Here is a 10,434-nt window from a genome sequence, read left to right as displayed (position 1 = left end):
TCGCGTCGGGCTCGCCCAGCATGCTGGGAGCCGCTCCCAGCGCGGAGCGTGTCGGGAGGTGTAGTTTAGGACAAGCCCAGAATTCCTTGCAGGACGTAGCCTTTGGTCATTTAAAGGGCAGGTCCAGAAAGCGGTGATGCTCCCGGGGCAGGGTACCCCTCCGGCGGCGGCACGGGGCACCTCGGGCTGCATCCCCTCTTCGCAGAGCGTGGCACTTCCACGCCTCCACAATCTGCTCCACCTGCCGGGGAAGGCCGGTCACCACGGAGTCCTGCAGTGCCCCCCTCGTCCCGCACACCCCGTGCCGCGCCTCCCGCATGCCTTTCCCCAACCCTGCTGAGTAGATCTAAGCCTGGTTCCTCGCTTACGAACCGGGATCAGCGGCTCCCGCCGGTTCTGCTCTTCCAGGGCGCTCAGCTCCGCTGGGGCCAGTAAGGCCAGTCTCAGCTCTCGCACCACCGGGGCCGCTACCTCGGCCACAGGCCGCTCCAGCACCGCCTGCAGACGCCAGCCCTGAGCCCGAACGAGCGGGGCCACCTGGCCCGCCGCCCTTTCAACGGGTTCCTGCGGCCCAAGCCTCCTTCAGCACCCCCACTCTACACTCCCCTTAGCCTGGCTCACCGCGCCCACGCGCGCCCAGCTCCGGGCTGCCAGGACGAGTTCAGCCTCGTCTACGCAGAGCTTGTCACTGCGCAGCAAAGGCAGCAACGCGGGCGCCGACAGCTCCAGGAAGCCGCGGGTCCGAAGCGCCTCCTGTGGGTCCGAGAATGGGTTAGGGAGGAGCGGAATGAGGTGTGTGGGCTTGGTAGTATGAAAATGGGGAGCTGTACCTGGCTATGGGCCTCTATGAAGGCTATGCAACGCTCCTGCAGTGGTCCCAGGCCAAAGGTTACGGCCACCTGGGAGCAGAATGAGGGAGATCAAGTTGGAGACTGGAGAGGCCACTGGGGACTACATGCTGGGGTCCAGCAACACCCACCTGCAGGGCCTCACAAACCAGCTCCACATCCAATACCTTCGCCACAAACTCCAGGCATAACTGGGAATAGAAATGAATGTGGATTGTGCTGAGGTGTCCTTACTCCCAGACCCAAACCCCAGCCCAGAAGCACTGAGCAGGCTTGGAGCGATGAGCCACCCAGGCTCCTAGCAGACCAAGGGAGGCAGGGACTGAGACTTAGCAAACATGGAAGGAATGCGGTCTAGTAAAGCCAAGCCCAGCAGCCTACCTTCCCCACTAATCAGACTATGTAAGAACCATGCAAAAATTCTACTCTCCCTTTCACTCAGGATGCTTATCTTCTTCTACTGCCCCCCCCTTTTGATTCAAAGACACTCAAAAACAGACTTCTGTTTTAACCGAAAACTTGAGTTTCATCCATGACAGCTGCCTCTCATCCTACATCCCGAAAAACACGAGGTCATGCCAATTCCACTTATCTCAAAGTCATGAAGTGCTCCCTTGGGCTACCACTGCCACCCCATCCCTATAGGACTGGTGAGCACCTCCCATTTCTCCCAATCTGTTCTGCACTTAGCTTCCAAATCCTCACTCCCTACCTGAAACCTCCAATGAATCTCCACTACCCTCTGGGCAAAAGAAGTCAAAAATTATTTTTTTTTTAAGAAGTCCAAATTCTTGCAAAGTCCTGATTGAACCAGTCCCTAGCATCCCTTCCAATCTCATCTCTCCCTTATCTCCTCTCACACTCTTAGTCCAGCCACACTAAATGTTTCACCAGCTCCTTTTGTGCCTCTGTAACTAGAATGCCATCTTTCCATTCTCCCTCTGAACAAATTCCTACCCACTCTACAAGATCCAACATAAATGTTTCCTTCTTCAGGAAGTCTTTCCCTCCTCTGGCCTTGGTGGTGAAATTAGAGACCCTCCAGAGAGTCTCAGCACCATTTACCATCATCTATCACGCTTCTTATGCCAGTGGGTTAAGGGAGGTCAAGTTGGAGATTGGAGAGACCATGCAGCCCAGCCCTTCACACAGAGGAGTTTTCATGTGTCTGTCTGAAGAACAGGAATCAAGGCTGACTTATCATGGTATCTACAGCACCAGCCATCAACACCCATTGTGCCCCCACCGCATACACAGGGCGTGTACATATCCTTTGGCACACAGGCACACATACATGCCTATTTACACAGAGATATTCATACTTCTCCAATGGCATATGTTCCTCTCCAAGACAGAGTGTGTGAAGCAGGGTATGCACAGAATGCACAAGAGGCAAGAGAAACAAGATAGGCCTGCCACATAAACCCACCTTTCTCAGTTCCTCCAGCCCATACTCCACAGCTGCTGTCAGCACCTCCAGCACCTGCAAAGTGGGTGGTTGGAGTGGAAGGAAGTTTCCTCTTCCCTTCAACCCATTCCCTCTCTCACCCAGATCCCTGCCCAATGGGCTCACAGAGTGGCGATACAGCTTGACACTGTTGGTGTACAAGAACTCCAGCACTGCCAGGAAGGCCTCAGCTGGCACAGTGCTGAGCACCACAGGGCTAGGCACCCCGGGGCCTGGCTCCTGGCCCAGAAGTCGCTGGAAAAAGTTGCATCTACAGGTCAACAAGCACCGGTGGGCAAACACCTCCTGCCGTTCTTGACCAACCACAAAGCGAACATCACTGTGGGAGAGAGAAGCAGAGAGCCACAGGAGAAGAGGCCAGACTCTAGGGTACAACTCTAGGCTTTGCCTTTGCCCACTCTGAGCCTTCGTTTCTTTATCTGTGATATTAGAGGAAGTGCTTAGTCCTTCTAGCTGAAGGTCTGGGACACAAAAGCCTGAATTCTAGTCCCAGGTCTACCTTATAGTACCTCCGGCAAGTGACTCTACGTTTAATCTCAAATTTCTCTCCCATGAGAGATGATAATCTCAAACTCAGGTCTCAGAGGAGGTGGCTATGCTTCATCACTGAGGGAGTACCAGGGCTGATGCAAGATTGATCCGACTACCCCTCTCCTCCCAGTCTGAGTCTTGGGGGAAGGGAAGCTCTTCTTGGCTCCTCCTCCACAGACTGCAAACTCAGCTTTTCTCAGCCTCCTCCAGGCAGGAGGGGGTGGGAGGATGGGGTGCAGAGTGCACTGGCTGCAAACAGACACAGCAGTGATGCACCATCAACAGACCACATTTTCCATCTTAATGATCACTTCCGGCCCCAGCCTCTGGGCCTCTGACAGCACAGCAGGTAGGAGGCAGGAGATGAAGCTTGAGCTCCGAGTCTTCAGTCCCGGATCTAAGGCCTGGGGTTCCCACTACTCAGACTAGACTGTGATCCCCAAAGCAGGATTATGGAAGTCGCCAACCTTTGGGGTAGAACCCAGTTCTGAGGCACTGAAACAGAAAGCTGCATTCTCCTTCTCCTGACCAGCCCTGCCCCCATACTCTATCCCTGGTTTCAGACACCACTTGCATCCTGGGCAGACAGTGAGCCCCAGGCAGCACCCTTGAACCACTTCCTGTCTGAGACTGTGGTTCAATCCCTTGAGCTTTGTTCCTCTTGTGAATCTCCAGTTCTCAGAACAGGGTCATTTGCTCCTCTGCTTCCCCAGGGAGGGACTCAAGTTACATCTCATCTCTCAGGATCCAGGGGGGCAGAGGTCTCTTCTCTTCCAGGAGCCCAAGATCTAAAAAAGGAAGGCTTTTGCCTGAGGCCACACAACCACTCTGGGCTCCATCCCCCACTACCTCCACCTCTGGATCTCAAGATATCATGGACTCTGAGTGACCAGCAGCCATCCTCTACACTTGACTTCCCCAGACTGAATTCAGCAAAGGGTCAACTCTTAATCCCCCACTTCTTCTGTACCCAGGGCTTCCTCAAAGTCATAGGGTTCAGCAGAGCCAGCTATCAAATACCCACAGACAGGGCCCACACCCTCACCTGTATAGGCGATTGTTGACGAGGCTTCGGAGTGCTGTGGAAAAAGGCGCAGCCTCCCCGTGCACAACCAGTCCTGGGTTCTCCATGAGTGGGGTGAGGCAGGGGAATAAGTGGGTGGAATAGCCTAGTAGGCCTATTGTCTGTTGGTATGTGGGAGGTGGTAGGTGGGAAGGAGCAGGAGGCCTGGCCAGACCCTACATCTGGTGAGGAGACTAGAAAGGCCTGGGAGGGAGGGGCAGGAGTTTGGGAGGCCTGTTTGCCGAGAAGCTGAAGTTTAGGGATGGGGCAGGAGAGGCCCAGGTCAAAGGCATCAGAGGCTGGTGGAGGAGGCCAGAGGCTCGGCTTGGGGATGGGGACTCAGGAAGGTGACCAAGAGAGGCCGAGATGGAGCTGACCAAACAGGGAGGAGAGGCTGGCTGCCGACAAAGCCCAGCTGGGAGCCTGCCCAGGCAGCCGCTGGGGTGGGAAGCCTGTGGGTTTCCACGGAAACTGGAGCCTGGCCTGAGGAGGCCCCGCCCACCTCTCACAGGTCCAGGGAAAACTTCAGACTTCAGAGGGGCCCTAAGCAGAGTCGGAGGGTCTTAGACCCCGCCTGTTCTGGGTTCAGAGTTCAAACTCCCTGCCCCTCCTCCCCTTCCACCCACGTGCACACAGGGCCAGGATCAGGTTAACCAAGTCTGGGGAACACCACTCAACAGAGAAAACTCTCACTCTCATGACGGGTTTTCAGGGCCCAGACAGGGCTTTTTTTGGGAGGAGGAAGTCCCGTTCCTCTTAGAGAGGGGTCAGGTGAGGAGGTGTCAGCTCTGACAGAAGAATCATGGCCTCTGGCATCCCTGAAATGCAACACATGGGCTGTGGCCAGCTAGGGACAAGTCCCAGAGTACTTGGGTCAGCCGGGGTCAGGAGGCTTGATGCTCAGTCCAGAGTGGGAGCCCACCATCTCTCATCCTTCCTTCCCTTGAGCTAAGGCAGCCCAGAGCTGAGGAAGTCAGCCAAGCCCCACCCTATCTCTGCTCAGGGAGCGGAAATGTTTGTCCTTGTTTAGACCGATGGGGAGAAGATAGTTATGAAGTGCTCCTTCCTGTGGGCCCAGATCCTGATTCCTGAGCAGCCACCCCCGTACCCTCAAAGTCTGGCCATATCCCAGGCCTACTCCGAATTTCCCACAAGAGTGAAGAGCCATTCTTCTCAAAGGGAGAAATGGACAGTGGCTTAAGAGTCCTGGGGTAGGCACACCTTTATGACCAGAGCCCCTCTCTAAATCTGCTCCCTCTGTCATCCTTGTCATGGTAACGTGCCCCTGGGCTCTAACTCCTCCTCCTCCCCCCCTCGTTGTCCCCTTTCCCCTGATGACTCAGGGACCCTGCACTCAGCATGTGCTCACAGTTAACACTCCCAGGTTAAGCCTGAGCCAAGACTGGAGGGAGGGAACCAGGAAGGGAGGAGTGCTTACCCAGCAACCCATGGCAACTCCACAACACAGGCAAGGGGCTCTTCCCCTCCCACCTGCCAGTCAGGCCAGCCAGGCAAGGGCTGTGAGAGCTCAGAGGCCAAAGTCCGCAGGTGACTCAGGGTGCCTGCGGGAGTTTCAGGAGTTTCGGGAGAAGAGGGCAGCCATCTCAGAACTGATTTTGGAGGTAGGGCCAGAGGCCAAAAGCAGAGGGTGGAAGGAACTTCCCGAGTTGGCTTCCCCCAGCCTCAGCCAGTTATGGGGAGATTTTTGTGCCAGCATTCTAGAAGCAGGTAGGGGTAAAAAACTTCGGGATTCAATACCCACAGGGCTGGAAGGGCCTGTGGGGTTGGAGTTGGGTTCATCTGTCTTAGGGGTTTAGGGGTTTGAGGCAACGTTGTGTAGGCTGAGGCAAAGGGCAGATACATCTCTCCCTTCTCCTGCTGGCAGTCGGGTGGAAGGGAGAAAAGGAGCCCATTTAGCTAACCTCCAAAGTGCCCAGGTGAAAGTAGAGCTCAGGGGGCAGGGACTAGCCCAAGATGAAAGCCTGGGCATTTCTTCTCTTATGTCTGGTATAGCCCTTAACCCTCTTAGCACCTAGGAATCCACACTGCCTGGGACTATTTGATTCATCTGTCTCAGAAACACAGGTAAGAAGGGGTGAGGGAGTAAAAACCTTTATCACCAAGTAAGAAACTGGGTGGTGTACAAAGATGGCCAGTGAGGGCCACTCTGTTCAAGTGTGGGTCTTCCAGCCAGCAGGTCCATGGCTGGCAGGCCTCTGCCCACCGGATGCCAGGAAGAGGAGGCTGCCAAAGACCCGGGGCTGAAGCTATCACCATTGCGGCTTCCAGGACGGCTGTCCAGCATTGATGAGGCCAGACCAGCAGGTCCGGGCCCAGCTTCCCGCCGTGGCTCAGTACTGGGCTTGGCCTCATCCTTTTCCCGCCGCAACTCACTGGCCGGATCAGGTGTGAGTCCTGGGGGTCGGCGAGCATCCCTGGGCCCAGTGCCCCCTTTAGGCTCGCGGGCCAGCTTCTTGGGGTTGCCCTTGGTGCCCAGCCGGAGGATGGCGCCCTCGTATCGCACAGAGCCGGCACCAGGGGAGCGCTGGGAGGCCTCACAAGCGCAGCGTGCCCTGGAGGAGGCACTGGCCTCAGGGCTGCAGGACACTTGCTACTCTGGCATGGAGGCGGGGCCCCTGGCACGAGAGCTGTGCAAGCTAGTGCATGTGCGCCTGCGTGAACTCAGCCCGCCGCGCTACAAGCTGGTGTGCAGCGTTGTGCTGGGGCCACGCACTGGCCAGGGTGTGCATGTGGTCAGCCGTGCGCTTTGGGACGAGGCGCGCGATGGCCTGGCCTCTGCCACCTTCACCAACGCCTCACTTTTCGCAGTGGCCATGGTCCACGGGCTCTACTGCGAGTGAAGAAGCCTCCAAGTTCTGCAAAATGGTTTATTATTCCAGGAGGAGGCCCTCCATGGGACGCATATCCCAATAAATAAATGTCAATAAATAAAAGTGGTCCATAAATAACACCCCCTAGCTGGGGGCTAAGGCTCAGGATTTTCTTGGAGAAGGGATAGGAGGCAGCTAAGACAGGCTACCTCCAACCCCAGTAAAGCTGGTCCCTGATTCCCTGGGGGATTAGGCCCAGAGCCCCCAGTGAGGCACCAAAGGGACAGGGAGGGCCACAGAGGCAAGGGCTAGAGCCTTACAGGCACAGGCATCAGGCCTGAGGGCTTGGGTCAAAGCCTGCTCTGCAGGCTGGGGCCTAGGCTGAGCAGCGGTCCTGGAGCAGGTGCAAAGTATAGCAGAGCCGCTGCTGTAGATCTGGGGAGCAACCCAGCTGCCGAAGGTGGGAAGCGAGGTAAGTACAAGCACTACGATTGCGGGCCACAAAAGTCACAAGGAGGGGCTCCCAGCCACTGAGGATCAGCTTGGTGTGGTCTCCATAGAAGTTCACCTGTGCACAGGAGGGTGACACTGATAAAGGCCTAGGCCCCAGGTCCGATTTCCTCCCCAGCACCCTAGGCCTCTCAGACCTTCCCAGTTCCAGGAAGAGCTCTTACCTGGACAGTGCCATCACTAAACAGCATGAGCAGGGCCTGATCAGTCTTGACCCACTGCAGCAAGAGTGGGGGAACAGGTACCTCCACTTCTTCCACACTTGGCAGATCTCCACCCTGGGAGCAGAGACAGGTCACTTATCTGACACGATTCAGGCTCCTCCCCACTGATGTCTCCCTTAGAGGTTCAGCCTTTAGCTTTGAGGCCTCCACACAAATGGCAATAGGAAGGGACTAAGAGGTATTAGTCCTAAATGTGCCCCACCCCAGTCCACACACCTTCATGAGGCGCTGCTCCATGTAGGAAGCAAAATACCGCAAGACACCCAACTGAGGCTGCAGGGCCCGAGGCACAGCACCCACAGAGAAGGAGAAGTGCTTTGTGCTGGTGGGATTGTATTGCACAGTCCTGGAGGGGAGGAGACAGAGGTCAGAGGGAACCCAGCACCAATGCCCTTTCCCTGAGAGACTCCAGGCCCCCAAGCCCAGGAGCACACATCAAGGTGCAGCCCTACTGGTTACAGTGGTCTGGATACAAGGCACCCCATAACAACACTTACTTTCTGTTGGCTGACAGGGCCATGTGTGTGCCGTTGTTGAAGAGCACAGCCACACGGCGGCTGGATAGCTGATACCCAAAGCCAAACTTGTTTGAGTAGTCAACCCACTTGCTGACCCATACCAGAGGCTCTGGCTGTGCCAAGGGAGCTGGGTTCTGTTCCGCTGTCATGGGAGAGGGAGAAGTAAGGACCTATTCCTGGCCTCTCAGCCAAAGAATTCCTACCACCAGTCACATGTACCAGACCCCAACCTTACCTGGGGGCATGAAGGCCAGGCAGTTTCTCAGAGCACAGAGGGCTGACTCTACCACTGTGGCCACAGTCAGACCTTCTTCAAACCCTGAAGGGAACAGGGTACTCAGATTAGGCATAAGTTCCCCAGAACCCAGGCCATGTCCCTCTGCCCACTTCCCTCTGGTCCCTGGTCTCAGCCCCAGCAACCTCTAGCGCCTCTCAAACTCCTGGCTGCTCACCATCTCCACTACTCGCCAGTGTCCCACGAGGTGAGCTGTCTTCAGGTGCTGTCTCTACCAAGCTGAGTGGGGCTGGACTAGGAGCTGCTGGAGCCTGGAGGGATGAGTAGGGCAAAGGACTGAGCTAGGGCCCTGGATCCAAATCCTTGAGAGTCCATGGCCCAGCCCTGCCCTGGCACCCAGGGCACCCCAGGTCAGCCCTGCCTGGCTAATGAGACACAGCCAATTAGGCCACCACGAGGCTAGATGCTTCACCAGCTTCTTTTATCCTGAGCTTCCTGCAGCTGCTAGGGTGAAGGTGAGTCAGGGGAACACTGCCCGTGTGAGCACCTCACCTCAGGTCTGGCATCCTGATGGCCAATGTATGTCCGAGTGAGGCCGCTCACTAAACAAGAGACCTCGTCCTGCTCCTCAGGATGGTTCTTACCTGGATGGGGATATATATAGCCCTCAGAATCCTGTCCAGCCCCTCTTCCCACAGAGATAATACAGATAAACAGACCCAAGTGCCTTTATAACACACGCTCTCCCCAAGGGCTCACAGGCACTCACATTCACACCCCCACAATGTGTGTAACAAGCCCCCCTGCCGCTCTGTACCCTCTAAACCACTAATATCCCAGACTCACTCTTGTTCTTCTTCCTGCCAAAGAGGCTCTTGGTAACTTTGACAAACAGAATCCTAGCTGGATTAAGAGGTATCAGGTCTGGGACTGTCACGCAGCTGCTGACAGGGAGCCGGTCGGGGGTGTAGCCCTGAGGAGTGGAGCCATGTGAGCAGAAAAGAGAGGCCCCAGGAGTCCTGTCACCTGCCCTCATTCAATCCCCTAGGAATGTATGAACTGGACTTAGGTAATCCACAGACCTTGGTAAAGAAGTCATGGCGCAGGATCTGGTCAATTGAGGGGCGGTCCTGGGGCGACGCTCGAAGGATAGCGGCCAGGAGCTGCCGGGCAGGCAGTGAGAGGCTGGCAGGCAGCGTGTAGTGAACCTGTTTGATACAGCGGTATGTCTCCTTCAGGTCGACTGTCTCAAAGGGGGGGCTCCCACATAGCAGTGTGTACCTGTTGGGCAGAGATAAGGAGTCAGGAGTTAAGTGGAAGGGATGCCCTACCCATCCTACCCATGTACCCATCTGTGTGCAGATGACCCTAGGACTCACATGACACAGCCCAGAGACCACACATCTGCCTCAGGGCCATGGCCTTGTCTCTGTAGCACTTCTGGAGCCACATAGTTAGGGGTGCCACAGATGGTTCTGAAAAGGGGTAGAGAGGAGAGAAGGTTCAGACCTAGCCCAGCTAAGCTAGTCCCCTCATCTCTGCCCCCACTGTGAGTCCAGACAAAGCAGCTGCCTGTTACCAAACACTAGAGAACTCCTGCTTGTCCTGGGACAATGGATGCCGGGGATGGCAGCTGAGTCCCCACCCATCTGCCTGGCCCAGCTGCTCAGCTGCTCTATAGGACAGAGGGAGGCCCTGACCTCCAACTCAGCCTCCTCCTCCAGGGTCAATAGAGGGTCCATCGCTGATCCCTTCCTCCTTCCCCAACCCCCGTCTGTCAGACACCCATACAGGCTGTCACCTCCTATGGTCTGTGCCACACACACAACACCAGCTGTCACATCCCCCATAAATACTCATCTGCCACATATGCTATCTGTGTCACTCAAACCTAGTCATGGCCACAGTAAGGTCTTCTTACACATATACAGGGTGTCATGTCCTGCCATTCCCACACTCTCAGTCTGTCTCACACGTACAATGTTTATGTAACATTCTCCCATCCATATATAAGATCAGTCACAGACCTCCGAGAATCCTTATATCCCCATCTGTCTCAGGGACTTAGATACTCACAAAACCTTCACCTCTCCACCAGTTCTAGTAACCCAGGTTGCCACCTCCACTTTCACACAAAAACGGCCCATCGTCTTTTCTCTCTTTCTCTCTCTCTCTCTCTCTCTCTCTCTCTCTCTCTCTCTCTCTC

General features: G+C 55.8%; 3 protein-coding genes across 7 annotated transcripts in view; 1 reads left to right on the top strand and 2 right to left on the bottom strand.

The window, feature by feature from the left end:
* Positions 1-6: 6 nt before the first annotated feature.
* BTBD19 (BTB domain containing 19) lies at positions 7-5,171 on the bottom strand. Of its 2 annotated transcripts, XM_011367571.2 has the most exons (8): positions 3,893-5,171; positions 2,422-2,635; positions 2,278-2,331; positions 980-1,039; positions 831-899; positions 622-753; positions 373-498; positions 7-241 (listed from the first exon to the last, which is right to left on the bottom strand). In XM_011367571.2, the coding sequence occupies exons 1-8, from the start codon at positions 3,976-3,978 to the stop codon at positions 107-109; spliced, it is 876 nt and encodes a 291-aa protein (XP_011365873.1). In that variant the 5' UTR covers positions 3,979-5,171; the 3' UTR covers positions 7-106. The 2 variants fall into 2 exon arrangements, with proteins under 2 accessions (XP_011365873.1, XP_023390840.1); XM_023535072.1 differs by lacking the exon at positions 622-753 and having other exon boundaries at positions 3,893-5,170.
* A 140-nt stretch (positions 5,172-5,311) lies between these two features.
* Positions 5,312-6,789, top strand: TCTEX1D4 (Tctex1 domain containing 4). Of its 4 annotated transcripts, none has more exons than XM_011367569.2 (3): positions 5,313-5,532; positions 5,940-5,995; positions 6,101-6,789. In XM_011367569.2, the coding sequence occupies exon 3, from the start codon at positions 6,112-6,114 to the stop codon at positions 6,769-6,771; it is 660 nt and encodes a 219-aa protein (XP_011365871.1). In that variant the 5' UTR covers positions 5,313-5,532; positions 5,940-5,995; positions 6,101-6,111; the 3' UTR covers positions 6,772-6,789. The 4 variants fall into 4 exon arrangements, with proteins under 4 accessions (XP_023390843.1, XP_011365871.1, XP_023390841.1 ...); XM_023535074.1 differs by having other exon boundaries at positions 5,315-5,458; positions 5,924-5,995; XM_023535075.1 differs by lacking the exon at positions 5,940-5,995 and having other exon boundaries at positions 5,312-5,532.
* Positions 6,785-10,434, bottom strand: part of PLK3 (polo like kinase 3) — a 5,267-nt gene continuing 1,617 nt past the window's right edge. The window contains exons 6-15 of the mRNA XM_011367570.2: positions 9,608-9,703; positions 9,311-9,509; positions 9,075-9,201; positions 8,781-8,872; positions 8,446-8,539; positions 8,229-8,312; positions 7,973-8,135; positions 7,692-7,821; positions 7,416-7,529; positions 6,785-7,309 (exon numbers count right to left, since the gene is read on the bottom strand). Coding sequence (XP_011365872.1) covers positions 7,118-7,309; positions 7,416-7,529; positions 7,692-7,821; positions 7,973-8,135; positions 8,229-8,312; positions 8,446-8,539; positions 8,781-8,872; positions 9,075-9,201; positions 9,311-9,509; positions 9,608-9,703 — 1,291 coding nt within the window. The 3' untranslated portion in view covers positions 6,785-7,117. The remainder of the gene's footprint in view (positions 7,310-7,415; positions 7,530-7,691; positions 7,822-7,972; positions 8,136-8,228; positions 8,313-8,445; positions 8,540-8,780; positions 8,873-9,074; positions 9,202-9,310; positions 9,510-9,607; positions 9,704-10,434) is intronic.

This window comes from Pteropus vampyrus, unplaced genomic scaffold, assembly GCF_000151845.1.
Source record: "Pteropus vampyrus isolate Shadow unplaced genomic scaffold, Pvam_2.0 Scaffold135, whole genome shotgun sequence".
NCBI lineage: Eukaryota > Metazoa > Chordata > Mammalia > Chiroptera > Pteropodidae > Pteropus > Pteropus vampyrus.
The sequence above is the reverse complement of the archived record's forward strand: the minus strand, read 5'-3'. Positions and strand labels throughout refer to the sequence as shown.

What these genes read in the sequence shown, in the direction of transcription:
- BTBD19 (XM_011367571.2), bottom strand. Translation starts at nt 3,978, where the DNA reads ATGGAGAACCCAGGACTGGTTGTGCACGGGGAGGCTGCGCCTTTTTCC. An exon ending in GTCAACAATCGCCTATACAG is followed by an intron (nt 2,636 to 3,892) that starts GTGAGGGTGTGG and finishes TCTCTCCCACAG; the next exon opens with TGATGTTCGCTTTGTGGTTG. An exon ending in TCAAGCTGTATCGCCACTCT is followed by an intron (nt 2,332 to 2,421) that starts GTGAGCCCATTG and finishes CCCACTTTGCAG; the next exon opens with GTGCTGGAGGTGCTGACAGC.
- TCTEX1D4 (XM_023535075.1), top strand. Translation starts at nt 6,112, where the DNA reads ATGGCTGGCAGGCCTCTGCCCACCGGATGCCAGGAAGAGGAGGCTGCC.